This window comes from Ovis canadensis, chromosome 11 (assembly GCF_042477335.2).
Source record: "Ovis canadensis isolate MfBH-ARS-UI-01 breed Bighorn chromosome 11, ARS-UI_OviCan_v2, whole genome shotgun sequence".
NCBI lineage: Eukaryota > Metazoa > Chordata > Mammalia > Artiodactyla > Bovidae > Ovis > Ovis canadensis.
In genome coordinates, this window is record NC_091255.1 from 26,211,531 (window position 1) to 26,235,527 (window position 23,997).

General features: G+C 39.2%; 2 protein-coding genes across 4 annotated transcripts in view; one reads left to right on the forward strand and one right to left on the reverse strand.

Moving 5' to 3' along the window:
• ZNF207 (zinc finger protein 207) lies at positions 1-19,510 on the reverse strand. 3 transcript variants are annotated; one of them, XM_069602872.1, is made up of 13 exons: positions 18,999-19,048; positions 15,061-16,006; positions 13,552-13,678; positions 9,073-9,211; positions 7,658-7,825; positions 7,459-7,534; positions 6,916-6,963; positions 5,750-5,820; positions 4,237-4,394; positions 2,996-3,088; positions 1,759-2,001; positions 992-1,151; positions 1-856 (listed from the first exon to the last, which is right to left on the reverse strand). In XM_069602872.1, exons 2-13 carry the CDS (start codon positions 15,099-15,101, stop codon positions 696-698), a joined length of 1,485 nt encoding a protein of 494 aa, XP_069458973.1. In that variant the 5' UTR covers positions 15,102-16,006; positions 18,999-19,048; the 3' UTR covers positions 1-695. The 3 variants fall into 3 exon arrangements, with proteins under 3 accessions (XP_069458973.1, XP_069458974.1, XP_069458975.1); XM_069602873.1 differs by lacking the exons at positions 2,996-3,088; positions 6,916-6,963 and adding an exon at positions 19,346-19,510 and having other exon boundaries at positions 7,658-7,828; positions 18,999-19,170; XM_069602874.1 differs by lacking the exons at positions 2,996-3,088; positions 6,916-6,963; positions 18,999-19,048 and adding an exon at positions 18,298-18,612.
• The window catches only part of C11H17orf75 (chromosome 11 C17orf75 homolog), a 12,353-nt gene continuing 5,510 nt past the window's right edge, over positions 17,155-23,997 (forward strand). The window contains exons 1-5 of the mRNA XM_069602876.1: positions 17,155-18,625; positions 19,463-19,543; positions 21,760-21,885; positions 22,408-22,551; positions 22,940-22,997. Coding sequence (XP_069458977.1) covers positions 18,486-18,625; positions 19,463-19,543; positions 21,760-21,885; positions 22,408-22,551; positions 22,940-22,997 — 549 coding nt within the window. The 5' untranslated portion in view covers positions 17,155-18,485. The remainder of the gene's footprint in view (positions 18,626-19,462; positions 19,544-21,759; positions 21,886-22,407; positions 22,552-22,939; positions 22,998-23,997) is intronic.

The window sequence follows — 23,997 nt, forward strand, 5'->3', positions numbered from 1 at the left end:
TTGCATTGGTAACTACGAATTTTTATTATGTGGACATCTACTCTGGCATGCATTTGTACAAACCTTTCAGGCAGTGGTCCACAGCTGGGTTATGAATAAAAAGGCATAAATTTTTCTCTCATTTTATTACAATGAAGTTTAACAGTACAGAAAAGTCACATGACCTTGGAGGGTCAGATTTCTTAAACCCTGCAACATGAGGAACTCTAAATACATTAAATATTGTTACACATTCAGACTTCCAATGTACAGGTACTTGGAGACAGTTACAGCCCTCACCAAGCTAGGTTGGGGACATGAAGTCCAACAGCATCTGAAATGCTGTGAAGGCATAACTTTACAAATAGCAATGTAAGCTTACAGAACTTGCCTTTATTAAGGTGGTATGTTCATGTAATTCCAGCGCCTTCACAATATAACGAACCAAATTTACTATACTTCACTTCTAAAAACCTAGATGAAACATGAAAAAGAAGCCATACAGTATAAATTGCAACTTCAGGAAAAGTTCCTGCTTTATTATTCCAAATAAATTTTCCCATGTAAAATAAATGTCCAATAGTTCCTGGTATGTGGGAAGATAATGTTTTTGTTAAAGTCACAATGATGCCTTATTGACGGAAGCTTGGCTATATAAACAGCACAAGTTGAGAAAAGGTTTAATCTCCAAACCTATTAGACTGGATGAAGTAAGATCAGTAACGGCCACCTTGTGACATTACAGGAGGTCTCATTCCCATCGGAGGTCGAGGAGGCCCACCTTGGTAAGGGGGCACCATTGGCGGTCCCTGCCCATATGGTGGCATAGCACCAGGAAGGTAACCTGGCATGCCTTGATGATGACCACCATACTGACCTAAAAAACACATTTAAAACACAAAAAGATAGATTCAGTCTGTGCACCGTACTTTTAAATGTAATGTATTTTGCATATAAATTTGTTTTATACTCAGAAAAGCACTAAATAAAAAAACGTAAAAAAGAGTAATACCATGAGGTGGCATTGGGGGTCTCATTCCTTGTTGCTGTGGGATGCCTGGCTGCGGCGGCATCATACCTCCAATTGGTCCAACAGGTGGATTACCAATGGGAGCCTGTCCTGGTCGAGGAAGATTACGTTGATATTTAGGTAACTGTGCTCTTCTCTCTTCCTAGAAATAAAAATATGTGAGATGTGAAACATATGAACACACTGAGTTGTTAAGCATGAAGGCAAGAATCTAAAGTCATTATACTCATTTTTAAATATACTCTTACATTCCAATTATTTTCACAACACAAATCAATCCAACGACTTGAAACCCTGGTGCCTTAAGAAAACATCACCTATTTTTACATTTGATGTATGTTTGAACAACTTACCAGGAATTATAAATTGCTTCAGCAAGAAAGCGTAATCAAGAAGGTGTATGTACAGTAAGCAGTCTGTAGATTCTATTTCACACTTAACTGCTTCTTCAATTCATTTACAAGTTTATGTCCAACTAAACTAATTTTTAAGAGTAAGAACCTAACTCGCTACCTTCTTTTAGACACAGTGTTAGGGGAGGGGGAATGGATCTAAGATCAAAATATGCAATATTCACCTCATTTTGTGAAGTTAGAATGGTAAAAATAAAAATTTGAATGGCAAAAATTACTTGACATTCAATCAGATTGTAAGACCATCGGTACACAAATTAAAACTTTTTCAAATGAACAAGTTGCTACAATAGTACTCAATCAAACTCTGCTAGTAAAAAATTGTGAACGACTTACCAGTGATATATCCTCATCTGGATGGATCAACTTACTGGTTGCACTGGTTGTGGTAAGTGTAGCAGGCTTACTTGTTATGGAAGCTGCTGGTTTAGCTGCAGTGCTATTTGTTGTACTAGTGGTTGAAGCTGTAGACTGTGTATATGCAGGGAATGTAGGCTTTGGTGGTTCTGTAGTTGTTGCAGGGGTACTATTTAAGGGCTTGAAATCTGTACCAACAGGTCCCTGGACAGCTGCCTGAGCCTGTAAAACAATCTTTCATCAATAAAACCTCAAAACTGAATTTATCTACTACCAATTTAAAAAACAATACACTAACATTCAATAAGGGACAAAATTTTAAATGAAAACTAAGTTAGCATCATGATCAATCCACAAAATTTAAGATAACATATAATATTAAAAGATGCTGAATCAAAACACATCCAAAACACAGCAGGGAAACAAGACTGCTTATGTAATTTCTCAGATAGCATGTCTCCTCACCAAAAATTACTTAATTTACAAAGCTTTATATTATTCCTAATTGATAAAATACTGTAATGTATCATGAAATAGCATATGTTCAATTTTCATTACTCTAAATTATTTTTTTAAATTGATCTACCAAACAAAAAGTAAAAAAAAGTAAAATTATAGAAAACAAAAAAATGTTGGCATAAATTTCAGTTACTAAGTCTACCATAAACAATTATCAATGGTGACACATTAAAGATATGACCTTCAAAAGTATTCTTTATGTATACAGTAATACAATGTCCGCTCAATTAACAATGTCTGTATGATTATGATGGACAAAAGGGTTCAGTAGAGCTTTCAAGTATATAGTTACCAGTAATAAATTTGTTACTTTCTATTAACACTATGCATCTGAACATGTATATTAGGCCAATTTTTAGAACCAAATGCAGAGTACTAAATTTCTTTATGTTATATGTGATGCATTAAACAGCATAAAACAGAATAGCTTACTCATGCATCAAGCTAACCATTGGCCACTATAATACACTTACTGCTTACATGCTTTTAACCCTTTAGAGCCATAGAGTTTGGGGTCCATTTTTTTCTATTAGTAAGTGGTTCAAATTTTCAAATACCATTGATTTATAAGCCATTAATTTTATTTTTAAAAAATTAAATAATATATTTTTGGGGTAAGATTTCATTTTAAAGTAGGGTCCAAAGGGTTAAGTTATAAAGCCATTTTAACAATTTTAAACTGCAACTTCCTGCGTACTTGTGCTGTGCTAGGAAACAGAGCTTTAGAAGATGCAGACAGACTTTCTGAATTGGATGAAGCTGTACTTGAGCTTGTTACAGGTGTCCCCATCTGTAGCATAAAAGAAAGGAAACAATGAAAAGTCTCCAAACAAATGGGTGAAAATAAGCCACGTGGTAGACTTTTTTTTCCAGTATAGATTGCATTTCTGTAAACGCAAAATACAATGCAATCAAAACTGTTTTATATATAGAGGTAGGCAGTTAATGCATTTACAATAAACAGAGTGACAGTATGAGCTTCAAAAAAACTTTAATTCTTTATCAATAAATCTAATTAACCATAGTTTTTTCTTCCACCTAAACCTAAGGTGTTCTGCACTATGGTATTTCAAAATTGATACCTTAAACTGAGAATTATGACGCATTACTTCAATTTTCTCAGTAACAATATTTGCCAAAAGTTTAATAACATCTCTCAAAAAAAAAGATCACCCCCAACCTCAAAAACATAAGTTAACATGCTTTAAAAGGCACTTAAAAAGTAATACTTGTTAATTAAGCAACTACAAATAGGAAAAAGTTGAAAAAAGAAAACATCCAATGGATCATTTTAATGTGAACAATAAAGAACATAACATACATCCTGACCTTTTGAATTCTGAATGAAACACACCTGCCTAATTCAGAATGAAACTGGGTTAACAATCATTACATACATACTACATTATAAAATAATCTTTTGCTTCTGAGTTCTGGCGAGGGGTAAAAAAAGACGAGAAGGAAATACCAGTGTGACTAGGTCAAAATCCATTAAATGATGCCCTTCCTACAACCGTGCAACATTGTTTAACAATTCTAGATTAAAGGAAGAGCCCCAAAATAATTTGCTACGGTCTTTTTGTCTTTGGTTTCATTCTACCCAGAGCTCATTATGTAAAAGAGGAGTTCTTAACATTTTTATTTAAGCTTCCAGAAATTAAATTTTCATTTCTAATAAAGTGAAGAGTAACCAGCATTAACTACTATGAAAAAACAACATACAACACTATTCTCTGGTTTCAGTTAATCTTTTAAGAGTAGAGGAAATCAATGTATGCAAACATGGGAGAAAATAGGCCACTCCTTAGTATAGTTAATAAATTATATGAAAAAGATTAGGAAATACTTAAATAAACCTATGACAAACTGAAGGATTTCAGTAAACTGCACTTTACCTTTAAATATTAATACACTCCTTTTTCAAGAATTTCACCTTACCTGTCCCGCACTGGGGAAAAGAGGCTTAGTAACTGGAGGCTGCGGAGCTGGAACTGTTGCTGTTGGTGCAGGTGGTCTGTTAAGAATACCTGGAGCTGAAACAGCCTGTGCTTGAGTCATTGGAGGAATTCCAGGACGTGGAACAGGAGGGGGCATACCTGCAGAGAATTAAAAAAAATTTGTAGCCAATTAAAAAAACAAAAACAAAAAACCCTATACTGTAAAATTACTAACTCTTGACTGCTGAACTCAAAGAGGCCCAGAGAACCTAGGCATTTGCCACTTGGAACAATTCTGCCTCCAACTTTCTATATGACTTTGCTCCTCTTTAAAATTTTTAGATGTTTAAGATACCACGAGAAAACCTGTATACAGGCAGAGCAACAATTAGGCCTACTGATATTACTAATGCAATAAAATTTTCAAACATATTGAATTATTTCAATCATCTAATAGGTGTTTCCAGAACGCTAATGCAAACTGCAATCAAAACTATTAATAGGTCATATACTCATAAAAATTATTCCAGAAACGAAGTTACTCCTTTCAATACTTTAATACATACATTTTCCTAAATGCACCACTAGCCGTTCTTTCAAGTGCCTCAAAGTAATTTAAAACTGACTTCCCATTAGCAAATGAACACAGGTTATTTTTCTTTATTCCTTTAAATGTCTAAAGTTATCTCAGATCATAATGTATGTGAAGTTGTTGCCTCAAAATTAATGGTTGCACTAGCTATGATTCAAATGTTGCTGCTTTATTTTTCCTGTTCCTTTTATACTACCACTTGAGTACATGTGAATCTGTAATGGATTGCCAATCAAACGTGCTAGGATTAAAAAACTAGGCAACAGACTGAGAGAGTCTCATGAAAACTTCTGTGGCACACTTATTTCCTGGGCTAACCAAATCCCATCCCCTCACATTATAGACTAAAAAGTCAAGATATTTTAATTAATTTGCAAGCTTCCTTGTACCTAGGGGGTCCATTAGACCTTTTTCTGGCAAATGATATCTAAGAGGCTAGAAAGTTAACTTTGCCATAAAGTAAAAGAAATAAAAGCATCTTTTCTTGCCTGAGTTATCTTGGAATTACTGAGTAACATGTCTGAGGAACAAAAGCTAAGGTTGGCAAAGCGGCAAATTTAAGAAAGTATGGGTTCTTGTTATCACCGTAGTTGCCAAATCTACCACTTAGGGTTGGATTTTTCTGTTACGTGCTAAGGGTCTCCATTACTTGTCTAAAATAGTCCTTATATATATATAACCACTCTTAAGTCACAAGATCAGTGACTCATTCTGGTTGCTTTGAAGACTACTTTTACTATCTATTAAAAAAAACACAACAACACATTTCTCACAGTAATTTTAAAAGAAGTTACTAACCTATGGAAAATTAAAAATCACATTGTACCAACGCTCATAAATCTGTTATTCGAAATACTTAAGAATAAAACATGTCATATTTTTATATGTCATATTAAAAAGGAAAGTGTCTAACATTTCATACCTGGTGGCATACCAGGCATCAGAGGTGGTATTCCCGGTCCAGGTGGCATCATTCCACCCATTGGCATCATTCTATTAGAAAGCAAATTTCAAAAGACAACTAAAGTTAATTAACAGCATAAAACATTAGAAAATATTCTAGCTAAAAGCCTGAAACAACAATAAAGACTTGAATTTGACCTCTAATATTGAAACCTATCAAAGTGAAAGAACGTACAACACACTAAAACAATCCTATCAAAATAAATCCCCTAAAACCCAGCAAACTCTCTGGTTTACCAGAAGAATAGGGGTGAAAAAAATCAGTGTCTGTTAAAAGAATATTTTAATACATTTAAAGTTATTGAGAACAAATATTTTACTCTTCTTAAAAACAAGAGGCCTTATCTAAAATGTGTAACTGGAAAACAAAATCACTTTTTGTCTCACTTGGGATATATCCACAGAATACAAATTAAAAAACAAAAACAAAACCAAAAACCTCCCCCCTTAAAAAGAACCCTCTATTTTACAACTGTCAGATTTTTTTCAAAAAGAAAAAATAGTAAGTGTATTCTATGGAGTGAAGATTTCTTTTTCTGGGGATGCGCACACATAAACTACCATCAAAATGAAAGATAAGCAAAACTAAACACACAGTCTCTACTTTTTATGTAGAAAGTTCCTAACACTAAACCAGAACTTAAAAGCACAACCCATATTTATTTTCCTTTCCTTAGAAGAGCTCACCTTCAAATATCAGTGTCCAATTCACTTAAAAAATTATAAGTTTTGTGAATTTTTGATTAGGATTCTTAAAGAGAATAACTTCTTTATATAGGTTTTGTTAAAGAAAATTCAATTACTTTCCATAATAGAGGATGTAATTTCACATAAGAATATACTCTTTCTTAAATATCAACCCCTTCTACTAAGTCTCATAACTTTTAGCAGTTTGGGGAAAACAGCTGCACAATTAGAAAATGATTTATGTGGGTCTATTACTATTTCCTCAGATGTTTTTTAGTTCCCTCCTTTAAGAGATCTGTGTCAGTTTGCAAATTTTAGAAGTTTTTAGTGAGGAAGGTTAGAAAAGTTTTGAAGTCAACTGAATAGATACCATTAAACACACAAAAAAATGACATTATGCTTATACCTCCTGAATTACATTATGAATGAGATGCTTACATGTTTTCACCGCAAAATGACTGGGTGTATTTTCTCTGATGATGCAATCTGTGAAAATGTATGACAAAATCAAAATCTAACTGTGATTTTCAAAATACAGTGGGAAAGTGTATTGTATACCTTTCACATCCAACAATATTTTTAAGTAAAAGTGATGAGCACGGGCACCTCATATTCATTTTAGTTCTTGAAGATTTGACAAATCATTTACAGAGTTTGCTTCTGTCACAACTACAAAGTGTCATGGACAGTTCTGAATCTCAAAAACTCAAATCTACAACCAACTACTTTAATTACATCAGATGCAATTGAAGCAGATGGCTGCCTACATTTATCCTAAAACCCAAAAATCTATTCTCTCCAAAGGCAAATTTATATTCCTTAAATTTATTAGTAGATTTCTTTATTAGATAAGTTTAATAATTAATAGAGCCCATACCTTTTAGAAGCAAAAAACACAAAAAAACCCCACAAAGTAACATTTAATTGATGAAAACACCCAAGCTGAGAAAGATCACAAGTCAATTAAAGGAGTTTTCTTACCCAGGTGGCATTCCTGGCATAACTGGTGGCATTCCTGGCATCAGAGGAGGAACACCTGGCATTAATGGAGGTATGCCTATAAATAAGAATTTTCACCAAAAAGAAAACATACAAAAAGTTAAGAGGGAAAAATTAATACTTCTAATCTGTATCAATGAAGACTTGAGAATGTTAAGTTGTAAGAGGCCTTAGGTGCTACCTGGAGGCATTCCTGGTGCTCCTGGAACCGGTGGTAGTCCTGGTTGTGCCATTGGGGGGATATAACCTTGCTGAGGCTGAACAGGCTGCGGTTGAAATGAAGTCGAAGCTGCAGAGTCATCATCGTCATACTCATCAGAATCATCTTGCTGCTTCTTTTTTTGACTCTCTGCTAAAAAAGGTTCAATTAATTTTTCCCATAGATAAAAAAAAAGAAAAACAAAGCAAGTGTAAGACATTCAACATTTAAAAACTTTATTTCAACGCAACTAGCTCTTGAGAGGAGAAGGCAATGGCAACCCACTCCAGTACTCTTGCCTGGAAAATCCCCATGGATGGAGGAGCCTGGTGGGCTGCAGTCCATGGGGTCGCTAGGAGTCGGACACCACTGAGAGACCTCACTTTCACTTTTCACTTTCATGCATTGGAGAAGGAAATGGCAACCCACTCCAGTGTTCTTGCCTGGAGAATCCCAGGGACTGGGGAGTCTGGTGGGCTGCTGTCCCTGGGGTCGCATAGAGTCGGACACGACTGAAGCTACTTAGCAGCAGCAGCTCTTGAGATTTTTTTTGGAAAAAAAAAAAAAAGATCAGCCAACACTGTTCTTTACTCTTCGAATGGTTTTTCAATCTGTATTAAGCAAGGTTAACATCTTCTCCCTATTCTATGGCAGGCAAAAATCATTTTCCTAAATCAGCTATACTTTACAAAACAAGCTTCCTATTTCACTCCAAAAGGTAAATTATGACAAAGCAGTCTGACCTCCCTATAATACTTTTCAAAATAAAACATTTCTTAGGTTACTAAGAAGATTCTATCATTTGGATAGGAGAGGGCTGCAAATACCAAGTCAAATACAGTACTAAAAATTTACAACTAGTGATTTCATAAATCTAAACAAGGTACCTTCATTTTTAAAGGCCTTAACACTTGCTAAATCTACCTGGAATTCAGTTATGAGCAAAAAAATAATGTATAAAATTATCTAAACAATACCATGTATACAAAATAGAATCTATTAATTTCAAACTTAAGACAAAAAAAAAAAAAAAAACACAACCCTCAAAACTGTGGAATTCTGAATAGATCTAATGTGCTGTGCTATGCTTAGTTGCTCAGTGTGTCTGACTCTTTGCGACCCCGTGAACTGTAGCCTGCTAGGCTCCTCTGACCATGGGGATTCTCCACGTAAGAATACTGGAGTGAATTGCCATGCCCTCCTCCAGGGGATCTTCCCAATCCAGGGATCAAACCCAGGTCTCCTGCATCACAGGCAGATTCTTTACTGTCTGAACCACCAGAGAAGCCCAAATAGATCTAATACCGACCATTAAATTTATACTTGAAAATAGTAATAATACTCTAGAGAAGCTTTATTAAGAAATTTGTTTATTAAGCATGTATCTTAGTATTTACCTTGTGTTTTTTGTTCAAGAAGTCGTCTTCTCTCATCCATATCTTTTTCTGGAATACCTTCCATACCATATATTTCCAACTCTATGTCTGTTCTCCCAGGTATTGCATTTGGTACTGCATCTATTGTCTCTTTATGCACCTAAATCAAAAAACAAATCCATACAAACAAAACACAGGCCTTCCATTAGGTAGACAAAAGTGCCTCATGAAAGTATTTTTTAAAAAAGAATTTTAAATTACTCATAGACCATTTAGTATAAAGGTTAAGAACAACTGGTTCTATAGTGAGACTGAATTCAACCCCCCAGCTTTCAAGAGTTTGGGCAAATCGTTTGACCTAAGCCTCAGTTTACTTCAACTAATTTAGTACCTAACTTCTCAGGTTATTTTTAAGATTAAAAAAAAAAAGCTGTATATAAAAAGCACTTGGCAATGTGTAGCTTATAATCTTGTTTGAATTATTAGCAATAAAGTAATAGTACTACTCAAATCAGGGAAGTTTGAAGTCTGAATTAAGTAATGTTTACAAAGCCTTATTATATTAACTGTCAGAATAAAGTGAAATTTCCAATGATGTACAAACCACAAAAGTGACATTTACAATTAGCATTACCCACAGCTAATGAGTCACATAAGGAGCGTAACACTGCCACAGCAGAGAACCTGTCACTATCTCTGAAGGTATTTGATCACAAAAAGAAGTTCTTAAGATGTGTTACTGTATAACATTTGAGAATTCAGGACCTTTTTTCACTGTATGGTCTTTGCTAGATCAAACATTTCTAACCCTCAGTGAGTAACTTCTCCCAATATGGTAAAATCCTGGTCAGTCTTGGTTCCTTCAGCAAAATGTTTTAACTTCGGTTAAAGGATATCAACGTAGTTTGTCTAGATCACTGGCTTCAACTGGAAGCTTATCAGAAATGCAAAATTCTCAGGGCACACCTGAGTCCTTCTGAATTAGGAACTCTTGAGTGCAACCATGAATCTAAGTAAGTCTTCAAGGTGATTCCTTTGCATGTTCAAGTTTGAGAACCACTTTTATAGGGTAAGGGTAATGACTTTGATACAGTTGTCCAAAAACACATTTTTCCTTTAAGACTCTTTCATAGAACAAAAGAAAGGTAAAGAAAACTGTATTTTCTTCTTAGAGGAGTATCTCAAAGATTTAAAAAACGGAAATACAAATCAAATTTAGAAATTATCTTATTATGATTAAAAGATCCATGAATAAAACTACTCAATAAATGATGTAATCATTTCCCCCAGGTTTTTCAGAATGTTACTTTTCTTGATGATGAACATGAAGTCATCTCTGTTCTTTAAAGAAATATAGCTACATCCACAGACACAGTAACTAGCTTTCATTACACTTCTAAGTGATGAGGGGGAAAAACGTCTTTTATCTATAAAAACTGGAGCATGTGTCTGATTTAACGGCCATGCTTATGTCACAGGTTGCTATAATATATAAATAGAAAATTTCAATTAAAGACATTACCAATAGTTTATCAACTAATCTCCTTCCAGCTTTCATTATATTTCTTTGCTCTTCTCTTATAGTACAACTCCCTGAAATAGTGCCTCGCCTTTCCCTCTCATTTTCTCTTGCCAGCACTCCAATCAGCCTTTCATCTTCATCATCCTAGGAAAGCACTCCTGGCAAGTAATCAATGACCTCTACTTTGATCAAACCAATCTTCGTCCTGTGCCTTCTTGACCTACCACTAGCTTTGACTTAACTGTCTCCTTGAAACACTTCATTTGGCTTCCAGTGCACTAGTCTCTTGGTTTTCCTATGTTTTCAATCTTGATTGGTTTATTTTAATCATCTGACCTCTAAATGCTGGGAGACACCCAAAGTGGAGTCCTTGCACCTCTTTTCTATCTATACTCCCTAAGGACATCTAGTATCATGGCTTAAAATAGCCATCCTTATACCGTATCCTCCCAAACTTCTATCTCCAGCTCCAACTTCTCTAAAGTGTAGACCCATAGATTCAACTGTTTATATGCCATCTCCATCTGGATATTCAATAAGACCATCTCAATACTAAAATACTCAAAATTAACATAAGATGATATAGTATTCTCCCCTGTAAGCCTATTCTTCCGGCAGCTTTCTACACATCAATGGTCATCCCTCGGTATCGAGGAGGAACTGGTTCCGGGACTACCCGCCTCATACCAAGGATGCTCAAGTCCCTTGTATAAAATGGCACAGTACAGTCACCCTCTACTATCTGTGGATTTCTGCACTCAGTTGATTGTGGGTTCAATCAACCGACTCCCAACTGTGGTTGGCTGAACCCACAGTCATACCAAAATACCAAGGGGCAATTAACTACCACTGAATTCAACTCATTTTTCACACTGCTCAAGCCAAAAACCTTCAGATCATTCTCCACCCCTCACTTTCTCACGTTCCACATCTAACCCATCAACAAATTCTTCTGTCACCATCATCTCTTGCCTCGAATACTCCTAAAGCGGACTTACTGCACTCTACAGTCTATTCTCACCCTTACAGCCAAAATGACCCAAAGTACACCAAAGCATGTTACACTTCAATTAAAACCCCCCTTCCATTCAGACTTAAAGAAACACAGCAGCCGACAAGACCTCCTATATAAAGCACATTGCTGCTCTTCCCTCAGTATAGGATAATACTCTTCATGGAACAGTTTGTCCTTTGCTGTTTCCTGGAATCTCTCTCTTACCCTCTTTGATCTCTGTTCAGATGTCAGCTTGTCATTCAGGCCTTCACTATCTTTATGGCCCTCCACTATTCCCCTCTACCTAGTTTTAGTTCTGTATCAGGTATCAGCATAAGACTAAGTAAACATTTATAGGTTGTTTTCCTCCACAATGTTAATCTAAACATCACAAAAATGACTATTTTATTCACTGCTATATATATGGTGCTTCAAACATTGTACAATGCTGTCTTACATGAATGGTAAAGTCCTACATCTGTACTATACAAGTCATCCACCAGTTACATGTGACTAAGCAATGGAAATGCGGCTATAATGCGACTGAGGAATTTTAACTTTTCATTTTAAAATTTCTTTTTAAATACTGACAGGTAACTAGTGACTGGGTTTCCCTCATGGCTCAGCGGTGAAGAATCTGCCTACAATGAAGAACACCTCAGTTCAAGGTGGCACCCTACTCCGGTATTTTTGCCTGAGAAATTACAAGGACAGAGGAACCTGGCAGGCTACAGTTCATGGAGTCAAAGAGAGTCAGACAGGATTTAGCAACGAAAAACCAGTGACTGCCACAATGGAAAACTGTGGATGTAGCAGGCACTTGTATTTCTGAACAGATTTTAAATTACTGATTGGCTTGATAGAAGTGAGAAAGATCTACAAAAACTTATTTTTAAGCTTGGGGAAGCAATAATCTTGTTTTAATTTACCTCCCTGCCTCCTACCAACAGTAATTTCCAACGGGGATTCCTTCATCTCATGCCTCTCTAGGGTCCAATTACGCAAAAATTCAGGCAATTCTGGACTGGTAAAGTAGAAGAAATGCTAAATAAAACAGATCTTCAAAAATAAAACTTATTAGATCTTCAGAAGTATAAATAAGTATACTAACACATATATATGGAATTTAGAAAGATGGCAATGACGACCCTGTATGCAAGACAGCAAAAAAGACACAGATGTGTATAACGGACTTTTGGACTCAGGGAGAGGGAGAGGGTGGGATGATTTGGGAGAATGGCATTCTAACGAGTATACTATCATGTAAAAATCGAATCACCAGTCTATGTCTGACGCAGGATACAGCATGCTTTGGGGCTGGTGCATGGGGATGACCCAGAGAGATGTTATGGGGAGGGAAGTGGGAGGGGGGTTCATGTTTGGGAACGCATGTAAGAACTAAAGATTTTAAAATTAAAAAATAATAATAAAAAAAAGAAGTATAAATTACAAAGCTCCCCCTACTTAGAAATGAAAAGAAACCTAAGTTTTAAATGAAACACAATGCTACCCTTCCATGGAATAAATGGTAGAACTAAACCTAGCCCCAGGCAGGCAACAGATTGTAAAATCCTTCAATGGCAGAGTAATGGCAGTTAATTATGTACTAATTCTTACAGGAGTAGAACTGGTCAGATTGCCTACAAAACTTAAATCACTGATCTTTGTTTTCTTGCCCAAGTATTGAGGAAATATTTTGTGATTTCAGCCTGTCACATATCTAACCTAAGATGAAGATATCAATAACTTAAACGTAAATACTAACAAAAATTCTTTAAACATAGAAAATCAATTGTTTATATTCTCCATGGCTAAACAACCTTTTTTTAAAAAAAAATTAACTGGTCATCTTATCCAATCTTTTACAATGAACAACAACAACACACAAAAAAAACATCCTTGGGTTTCAAAAAGAAATTCAAGGTTTTTCCTCCATGTTGTTTCCTAACTATGAGAGTAAAATTAAGAGAGAAAAACTCCTTACCTGCATGCAATGAATAGCTAAGCCAGGTCCTGTATACAATTTCTTATGACATATATGGCATTTAAAATGCTTTGCTTTTTGGTGCTGTATAAGGATCTTCTCATCATCAAAATCTCTATTACAATACCTGGTCACTATTGTTAAGGTACAAAAATACAGCACAATAACATTACTTATAGAAAATAAATGTGCAATTAAAGAGAACACTATTCACTACTTAACATTAAAAACGGGAAACAGCTAAAACCAAGAGTACTTTGTACAAACTCTGCTTTTGCTATTATATAACTAGAAATAAACCTGCCACTGATTTTGGAATTTTCAATGTCCTGGAAGCCCACAATCTCTCTTCACCACACATCTCCGTAGGCAATACAGCTTCGTCAAATTTCAACGTTTACCAGATTTATGCGAAATTAACTTCTGTTCAATCTCTCAACATTTACAAACGCAGGTTGTTAATTCCAAGGGATCAATGTTTATTATAAAAAGAAAGTTTATATCGACAACTTCAAGGATTAAGTAGAACATAAAAATAATCAGATTAAGAATTTACATTTAGAATTTCACACTAATTTGCAATCTGAAAATAAGTTCACTGCGAGTAAAACTGACCATTTCCTATAAAAACCCATAAAGTTGCCTGCAATTCCGAATTTATGTTGCCACAGGTTTCATTTAAACTCACAGAAGAGTTACGTTACCGAGAATTAACTCACTAATCAGACTTTCCTAAAAGCACTTTAACCATTTTTTAACTATTACCAAAATAAATTCAGTTCTATAGCAAAGCTTTTTAGGTACAATACAATAAATAAAAACAACTGGAATGTAGTTTATTAACGTTTCCGGGGGGGGGGGGGGAACGCCACGTTTTATTCCTAAAACGGATTTTTTCACTCCTAGAAAGCTAGGTAGAAAGATAAGTAACCCCACCCTGTTACTTCTCGAAGATTAAGGCGCCAGAGGGCGAGACGCGGAAGCTAGCTCTCCCCACCCTACCCCCCGCAATAAAAAGGGGGGAAGTGGGGGGGGTCGAAATCATGGTTGACTAACAGAAGCCTTTACGAAACCAGATTCTACCAAAAAAATAAAGTGGGTGACAGACTCCGGAAGCTCTCTCCTAATCCTCCAGAGTCGATCAGCGTTATTATACTCGAAGAAAAGTCCCTTTGTTGAATCGTCACCAAAACAACGGAGTGTGGCAGGAGAGTCCTCCGGGGATTCTGTCCTTGGTGATGGGGTCCAAGGCGCCTCAGGGGGTCAACGCTCGCACCAAAGCAAGAACCTCCTGAGTCACGAAGTCCCACGACCCACAACTGCCAAAGCCTCTCGCCCCAGGGCCCCTACTTTCTGACAAGTCTTCCCAAATCCAAGTCCAACCACCAAACCACCGACCTCGAGGCCTAGATCCCACTCTCCGCCATAGGCCGAAGCCAGGCCTCTCCTAGCCAGTCACCACTAACCGGCGCCCCCGCTTGGCCTCGACTTCAAACCGACAAAGGATACCAGCACCATGGCTTCAACTGCTTCTTCTTCTTGCGACCCATAACTGCGCTCTACCGACAAAAAGACGAGAAAACAAACAGGAAAAAAACGACGCGAAGAACAGCTCACTCTTCCGACCCAACCGCCACCACCGCGTCCCACAGGAAACATCCACAAAATGGCCGACGCCTTCGCTCGCCGCTCTGTCTCCCGTCAGGCTCTGCGGCCGGAGGAGGTGCCTAGCAGGGTGGTCACGTGACGCAGGCCTCCGTCCTAAGTGGGTGGAGACTCGCGGCCGCGTCGGGCTGCTAGCCATCTTGTCCGTGCTTGCCGTCTCGGCTTTCGTGTGCGAGCGAGTTCCTCAGAGCTTATTTTTCTTTGTAAAGGGTATGGTGACCTAGTACGCCGAAACGCTCGCGAATTGGAGGGGTGAGGAGGGGGTGGAAAAGCTGAAAAGATTACCCAGCGTAATTCAGGGTAAATTACAAATAAAGGATAACTGAGACAGCGCCCAGTTTTTCGTTTTGTTTCATTGCTCTGATTACTCTTTGCAGTACGCGTGGACGTTTTTCTACTATTGAATCAAAGAAGTCGCAGTCTTAGTCTTGTAACTCACACATTGGTGATGGGTGCGTAAACTTCGCAGCGTGGTCACCGAGGTGATGGAACTACGAGGTGTTGCGGGGTTTATAGAGCCTTGGTGGTCGTCAGGGTATCAAAGAAGGTTGCCGAAACGGTGAAGGGGAGCAAGCGAGGTGGAGGAGAAGGTATCTCCCTAAGGGTGCAAAAAGTGCAAGTCTTTGAGCCTGAGCACCTGAAAAAAACGGCTAGAGGTAGTAAGGTTGGAGCTGGTAGTGAAGGGGCTGATGGCAAGAGATGATGCTGAGGAGGCTGTCAAAGATGACTTCTTGAGATTCTCGAGCAGTCTGAGAAGTTGGGTTTTATGCTGAAGTCCCTGGGTAGCAACCTGAGTTTTAAGAGGACAGTTTGAGAATAACACAAATAAGAGTATAGTTGTATTAGAGTCCAGGTGCTTGGTATCGCTTTCTACCGCCTATTTGCATGACTTTGGGCAAGCCACTTAAACTTTCTCTGCCTGCACTTACAGCACAGTTTATCTTAGAGAAATAACTAGTAATGTAAATTACATGTTCCTATTAAAAGGAAAAAATAACAGCGGATATCCATGAAGCATTTGTGTGCCAGACAAGGTGTAAGTTTTACCTTTCTCAACAAACCTGTGATGTAGGTACCATTGTTATCACCCGGTTAATAAATGAAAACCGAGAGAGCTGAAAAAAAGAGCTTAAGGGAGTTGTAGGGAATTCCCTCGTCGTCCAGTGGTTAGTGGACCTTTAAGATCCTACATGGCATAAATAAATAGAATTATCTTATTTTTTGTTTTAGCAAGAATGAATAAAATGCTTTTCTGCAACTAATATCCTATTTCAGACCAGTTTGATCTTTTATCCAGGTTACTGTCACATTCTCTGACATGCCTCTCAGTCTCCAGTCCACTGTTCTCACTATTGAGCCAAAATGTTTTATAAAACTCAACTCTAACTCAGCTCCATACTTAACTCTGTGACTGTGTAAATTACTTCAACTCCCCCACCCCACCCACATTTTTTTCTGGCTGCACCATGCCTCCTGGAGTGAAAGCATGGACTGCTAACCACAAAAAGGGAATTTTTTGTGTAGACTCAGAGTTAGGAATAGAAGGAAAACAATATGAAGAGATATAGAAAACAACCACTGTAAGTCAGGGAGAGAAACTTGGAACAGACTCTTTCCCCACAGCTCTCCAAAGGAACCAACCCAGCTGACAGCTTGACTTTGGACTTAAAATTCTAGAACTGTGGGACGATAAATTCTGTTGTTTAGGGAATTCCTTGGTGGTCCAGTGGTTAGGGCTCACCACTTTTACTATTGGGACCCCAAGGTGTACAGCCACCCCCCAAAATAAATGTTATTTAAACCACTCAGCTATTTAAAGTAGCTGTTGGTACTTTAACTGGAAATGGAAACACTATATACAGAAAATTCTAAAGAATACTTTTTTTAAAAACCTAGAGCTAATAAGAGTTCAGCAAAGTTCACAATACAAAATCAATATACAATATAATATTGTAAGGCAATTATCCTTCAATTAAAAAATAAAATTTTTAAACAGGTCAATATACAAGAATCAATTGTACTTCTATACACAAGCAACAGCAATCTGAAAATGAATTTAAGAAAATTCCATTTATAACAGCATCAAAAATAATACAAATTTAACAAAAGTTCAGAACTTATACTCTGAAAAACCAAAATATTGTTGTAAGAAATTAAAGATCCAAAGAAGTAAAAACAAAAAAAACCCTGAGATTAACTGCCTAAATAAATAGCTTTAAGAAATAATTTTAGGTCAAGTCATCTTCAATTTTGTGGTCTTGAGTTCTGGAGTCAGTGGGTTTGAAAGCCACTCTGCCACTTATTAGGGCTTCCCAAGTGTCCCAGTAGTAAATACTCTGCCTGCCAATATAGGAGATGGAAGAGATGTGAGTTCCATCCCTGGGTCAGGAAGATCCCTTGGAGTAGAAAATGACAACTACTGCAGTGTTCTTGCCTAGAAAACTCCATGGACAGAGGAGCCTGGCAGGCAACAGTCCACAGGGTGGCAAAGCGTGGGACATGACTGAGCACTGCCACTTACAACCTTATTTTCCAGTGGACAAGTCAAGTAATTCTAGCCTTGGCTTACTCTTCTGTCAAATGGGATAATAATAATATCTATCTCATGGGGTTGTGAGAATTAAATGAATAAGTATTTATAAAGCACTTAGAAAAATCCTCACACAGAAAATGCTCAATAAATGTTAGCTACCATTTTTTTAATATAAAGTTACGGGATGTAGGTGTACTTTATTATCTTTAATACGGTGATAAGGTAAAACGTGCAAGAAAAAGATGCCTAGGCGTTACAAAAATCTTTTCTTTTTTCTGACGTGACAAAAATCTTAAAACTAACTCGGCAGTTTTTGAGCCGCATAGGGCACGGGATAGGACAGAGGATATAGCAGTGAACAAGATGCCATCCTAGTAGGAGAGACAGTAAACAAATACATCTTGTCGGGGTGATAACTGGGATGAAGAACTAAGCAATATAAGGGGATAGGATAGAGACTGATGCGACAGCAGTGGAGGTGCCAGGGAGATGTTTTGCATAGGGCGATTAAGAAGTTGTCTCTGAGGAAGTGACGTTTCTGTACAGACCTGAATGATGTGAGAAAAAGAACACAGAAAAATCAGGGAGCATTCCAGCTTTCTCGACTGAGAGTCCGGGAAACCAGCGGAACGCAGATGCGCGAGGGCCGGGAGCCGGACGAGCCCGGCCACAGAGGACTGTACGGCACCGGGGGAGCGGTTTGGCGGGGACGCAGGGCCGCTCAGAGGCCGCCGCGATGCTCCCCTCCTTGCAGGAATCGCTGGATGGGGATGAAAAGGAGCTAGAGAGCAGCGAAGAGGGCGGCTCCGCCGAGGAGCGGAGACTCGACCCGCCGCCCAGCAGCCACTACTGTCTCTACAGCTACCGCGGAAGCAGGTGCAGCGCCCGGCCGCCCTGGTGGCCCCGCCCCGGCCCCGCCGCCCACTCCGGGTTCCGCAGCTTGGCGGCTCCCAAACGCAGTCTTCTCCCCTCCCAGCCAAGGTCTCAGGCCCTCAGGGCCCTCCTCGCCTCAGGCCATGCTTCCCGGCCCCCAGTCCTGGGCTTTTGCGCCCGGTCCTCCCACGCCTCAGCGCTGTGTCCTTGACATCTTCGCAGCCCCTTCCTGTCACCTCTGCCTTTTGTTTAGCGCAGTGCCTCGCACGCTCAATAAAGGCAATCCCCACCCCCCCGTCCTTCCTGTCATTGTCTCCCCGCTTTCCTCCGTCCCCACCCCCCCTTCCCTACCCCCACCTCCCTTCCCTATCCCCACCTTCTGGTTACCGTCTGTCCTTGCTGCCTCTTTTTCCCTCCTCCCAAGCCGACTTCCTGGGGCTCTTTTGGCCTTGTAAAGTCTGGTTTTGTTTCTGTTTGGGCTGCTTGTGGGATCTTGGTTCCCCCCGCAGTGAAAGTGCCGAGTCCAATGTGGACCGCCCGGGAATTCCCTGTAAAGTGTGTATTTAAGAGAAAATTTCCTTGACATTTCTGGATATTTAACTTAGGCTTTCCTTTACTCCTTAAGTGGCCTGGAGGAGAGAAGGGGCTCCTGTCAGCGCTCTTTTGTGGGTTTTCCCTGTCATTGAAGCTAGGCGGAGGAGGACGGGGTTCAAGCATTTCTACCTTGCAGCAGTTTTAGTGGTCTGTTTGTCCCCTTCCTTGCTTGCTGGGGGAGGGAGGGCATACTCCGCTTGACTTAGAGCCCATAGTTCATAACCGAATTGGTTTTGTGGCGAGCAGATTGGCACAGCAGCGAGCGGACAGCGATGATGGAAGCCCAGGTGGCACAAATGCAGAAACTCCCTCTGGTGATGATTTCAGGTAAAAACAGCTTGGCCTTAAGCCGTGTATGTGCTTTTCTCTTAAGGGCATCTCTGGCATGCAGATGTCAGTGGGTACTTTATCTGCCCTCGGCTTTCCCTGAATGAAACCATCAAGCCCCCTTCACCCCTAGGAACCTCATCTTATTTTCCTTTATTCATTTATTCAAGGCTGGGGCAGAGCCACATACCGTGGTGATTAGCACCATGTTGATTAGCCAGACAGTTATTCTGAGCTTCTTGATTGGAACCCCAGTAAATATTCAATATCATATGAGTATCAAAAAATTTAAAATCCTCCTCTCCCTACCCACCCCCCTTGAATACCCTTTCATAGCTCTGCTGCTGCATACTGCGATGTAAACTCCAAGCCAGCAGTGATTGCTGCCTCTTTTGTTCATTGGTGTCTCCGTGCCTAGAACCTTGAGTGATAGGTACTTGGCATAGGGTCGATGTTTAATATATGTTTACTAAGGGAAGGAATGAATGAACCTCAACACTTGATGCAAAGTAGGGTATAGTACAAAAATATGTTCACCGAGAGGCTGGATGATGGATGATTTAAGAAATTTTTCAGGTGCTGTAACGAACGGTATTGTGGTTACAGATACATACGTATATATTTTGTAAATCCGCATTTTTTAGAGATATGTAATGAGAAGTTTAGGGATAAAATAATATGATGCCTAGAACTTGCTTCAAAATAAGTCTGGGACTTAAGAGAACAAGCTTAAGTTTCGCCAGAGGGGAAGGATTGGGGGAAGGGATAATTAGGGAGTTTGGGATGGACATGTAATCACTGCTATATTTAAAATGTTTAACCAACAAGGACCTACTGTAGGGCACATGGAACTCTGCTTAATGTTATGTGGACAGGAGGGGAGTTTGGGGGAGAATGGATACATGTGTGTGTTTGGCTGAGTCCCTTTGCTGTTCACCTGAAGCTGTCACAACATTGTTTGTTAATTGGCTATACCCCAATACAAAGTCAAAAGTTTAAAAACAAAAAAGTCCAAAATAAGTCTGGGAGGTGGAGGGTATGGACAACATGGGAGTAGAGATGAAAACAAAGTTTTTTATAATTTTTATTGGAATATAATCGACTTACAATGTTGTGTTAGTTTCACGTGTACAGCGAAGTGACTCAGTTATGCATATACGTACATCCACTCTGTTTTAGAGTCTTTTCCCATATAGGCCATTACAGAGTATTGAGTTCCCAGTGCTGTACGTAGGTCCTCGTTAGTTATCTATTTTATATATAGTAGAGTGTATATGTCAATCCCAGTCTCCCAGTTTATCCCTTCCTTCACCCATAGGCTGATAATTGTCAAAACTGGGTGGTAGGTACATGTAGGTTCGTTATATTATTCTTTCTACTTTTCAGTGTTTGAAATTTTCCTTAATATGGAACCAAAGATGTGAGGCATATTGGGTTCATATTCTCTGTTGGGAAGTTTGGTGATGGAAAATCTTCTTACATATTCGAATTATAGTTTCTGGTTATAGTCTAATCTCAACCAAACTGAAATGTGTGTGTTTAGGTCATAAGTAATCACTGAGCTGGTGTGTTTATTCATGGGCAGTGGTAGTTGGAGGTTTGAGGAAAGAAAAGGAGGCATGAAATAGTAGAATATGTGGGTGGACCAGGAGATGGCATGAGAGCTGGGCAGCGGTCAGGGCCCACTGGTGGCTGGTGGTCATTGATTTCAAATGAGACTAGCCCCTGTGGTGGTGGGGTTTTGTCCAGCCACATTCAGCTGCATAGGTGCAGGGGCAGACTAGGTAGAGAACTGGACTAACCAGGGCTGAAGGTTTGCTAAGCAAATACCAGGAGGCGAAAACAGAGGTTGAATGTGAATGTATGCGGGGTGGTGATCGTAATGACTGGCCGTGGAATTTAAGCTGGGTAAGGAGAAGGGAGGTGAGGATGAGAAACTTGAGGTTACTGTGAAAAAGAGGTAAGGTCAGTGGGTTTGGGGGGGCGTCCCAGTGGAGTCATAATACTAACAAGAATGAGCTAGAAAGGCAGGACTACTTTAAACGGATGAGGCAGATCGTACTTGGTGACATACGTCCCTAGAAGCCTCACCAACAGGAGTCGAATAGAAAGCTCTGCCGAGTCCTTAGTGAGGGCTTTTAGCAATGTCCTGTCTAACTGACGGGGTATAAATGCAGAGTCCGCTGCTAAGGAACATGTATCTTTCATTTGTCAAGCCTCTCCTTGGTGGATACTAATCTACCATCTGAACTGGAGCCAGAGCTACGCAGTTTCATTGCGAAGCGTCTTTCTAAGGGAGCAGTCTTTGAAGGGCTGGGTAATGTTGCAGCTGTAGAGCTGAGGTAAGTGTAAAATATGCTGTGTCCTGAGATTTTATTTCTGAGCTAAATATGGGACGCGATGAGAAACTCCAAAAGATCAACTCTGGCTAGACACACACCCACACCCACACCCACCCCTACCCACCCACCCACCCCCACACACACACACACACACACACACACCCCTCCTTCCTGGAGCTTCATTGATTCATGTATGTTTATGGGAGGGAAAACACGGATAAACCATGTCAACATGGGTAAGCTATGAACAAGAGTGGAATTTGTATGAGTTTTTCACATAATACAGAAGAATTCAAAGAAATTCTGTGTTTGTTAGGTGCTGCTTTAGGTAAAGCCCAGTATGATGCATGTTCACTTTCGTCTGTTGTTATCAGTAAACCAAGGAGAAGTCTGGGAAGCTCTGAATTCCAGAGCAGCCTAACGATATTGCCAGATCAGGATGACCAGGGCTCAGAGAAGCCTACAAAACTACATGCATGAGTTATCAAAAGCATGCATTTTAGCTCTTTCTTTCTTTTCTAGAATTCCAGGTTATCGAGTCGGTTGTTATTACTGCCTTTTCCAACAAGAAAAACTGCTTTCCCAAACAGCATCAACGGACTCTGAGCAGAAGTCTTCAGAGTATGTGGTCTGTTTTTTAGGAGGGTCTGAAAAAGGGCTTGAGCTATATCCTTTCTTTGGTCTCTGAGGATATCAGGAAGGAAATGCTGGCAGGCAAGTGGAGGATTATTACTACCAACCTCTGAAAAGCCTTTCTACCTCTTATGCATTAACTTCAATTTCATACCGTCATATGACCAGTTTGTCTTCACTTGTTTTATCATGAATTTATTTATTTTTGACCACTCGGCTTGTGTGATCTTGGTTCCCCAACCAGGGACTGAAACTGAGCCCTCAGGTGCTGAGAGCATGGACTACTAACACTGGTCTGCCAAGAAATTCCCATATCGTGGCTTGTTTTAACCAAGCCAGATATTTAAGAGATTTTCCTATTATCCATTGAGAGATAGAACCCTGTCTTGATTCATCCTTTATCATTTCCTTAAGAACACACTTTCAGGCCTGAATTGGACAAATACATTCAAGGGCTGAAAAATAACATGAACTGTGAGGTAAGACAATTGCATTAATATTTTTAAAGACCCAAATGACTAACATTATGTGACTACTGTTCTTATCAAATCATCCAAGTGGGCACAGACACTTAAATTCTGAAAATGTGCTACTTTGTGGGCTAGTAGGAAAGTGCTTGCTAAGAGGAGCAAGGGACACGGTCCTCTAAGTTTCACAAAACTGCTTGTGATGTTTTGTATCTATGAAAAATCCAATCCATTAAATTCAAAGACATACGGTAACATGCCAAGCGAGGAAGAAGATGCTGCTTTCCTGATTTCTAGACATATAAGATTTATACTCTGTGCAGAACTGATGGCCTACGAAGCTGCTGGCACCAGAGACATGCTGTGCAACAGGATGACTGTCCTTGAATTCAACCTCAAAGATGTTTAGAAACATCCCGTTTTTCATTAATTGATCTTTTGTGAATTAGATACATCCATATCGATTCCTTTATCCATACCTTTTAAATACCGTGCTTTTGGTTTATGGGAGTTAAGTCATAACTCATAAATTTTCTACCCATTACAGGTGATAATAATTCCTTTTGCTTGTCATGCCTGTGCTTACAAGGCAGTACAGAGGGGAATGATAGCATTGGAGTGAGCCAGGGATACAAGCGAGTCTAGGGTAGCTGCTCTCCCAGGATGGGGCGCTCCCACCAGTCCTTAGGGAGCAGCAGGGCCAAGGAAGCTGGTTGAGCTCCTGGCAGTGTGTCCGACCACACCGGAGTGGGCTTGAGCACTTTGATGTGTTGACCTTTGTCCTCCCCTGTTCACTTTCAAGTGTTAGTGAGCTGTCTGTGTTCCTTCAGTCATTCAACAGGTCCTTTATAAGCTCATCCATGGATGTTTCAGAAACTGTACCAGATGCTTGGGGAGATGAGGATTTTTTTTTTCCTCCCCTTAAATGAAAGAAGTTTTATTCATTCATTTTTGGAGATAAGGATTATTAAGAGAGTATCTCAGGGAGTTCACAGCACAGTGGGAGGAGATG

What these genes read in the sequence shown, in the direction of transcription:
- ZNF207 (XM_069602872.1), bottom strand. Translation starts at nt 15,101, where the DNA reads ATGGGTCGCAAGAAGAAGAAGCAGTTGAAGCCATGGTGCTG. An exon ending in GATGCCTGGTATGCCACCAG is followed by an intron (nt 4,395 to 5,749) that starts GTATGAAATGTT and finishes AATTCTCTGCAG; the next exon opens with GTATGCCCCCTCCTGTTCCA. An exon ending in CAGATGAGGATATATCACTG is followed by an intron (nt 1,152 to 1,758) that starts GTAAGTCGTTCA and finishes TTTTATTTCTAG; the next exon opens with GAAGAGAGAAGAGCACAGTT.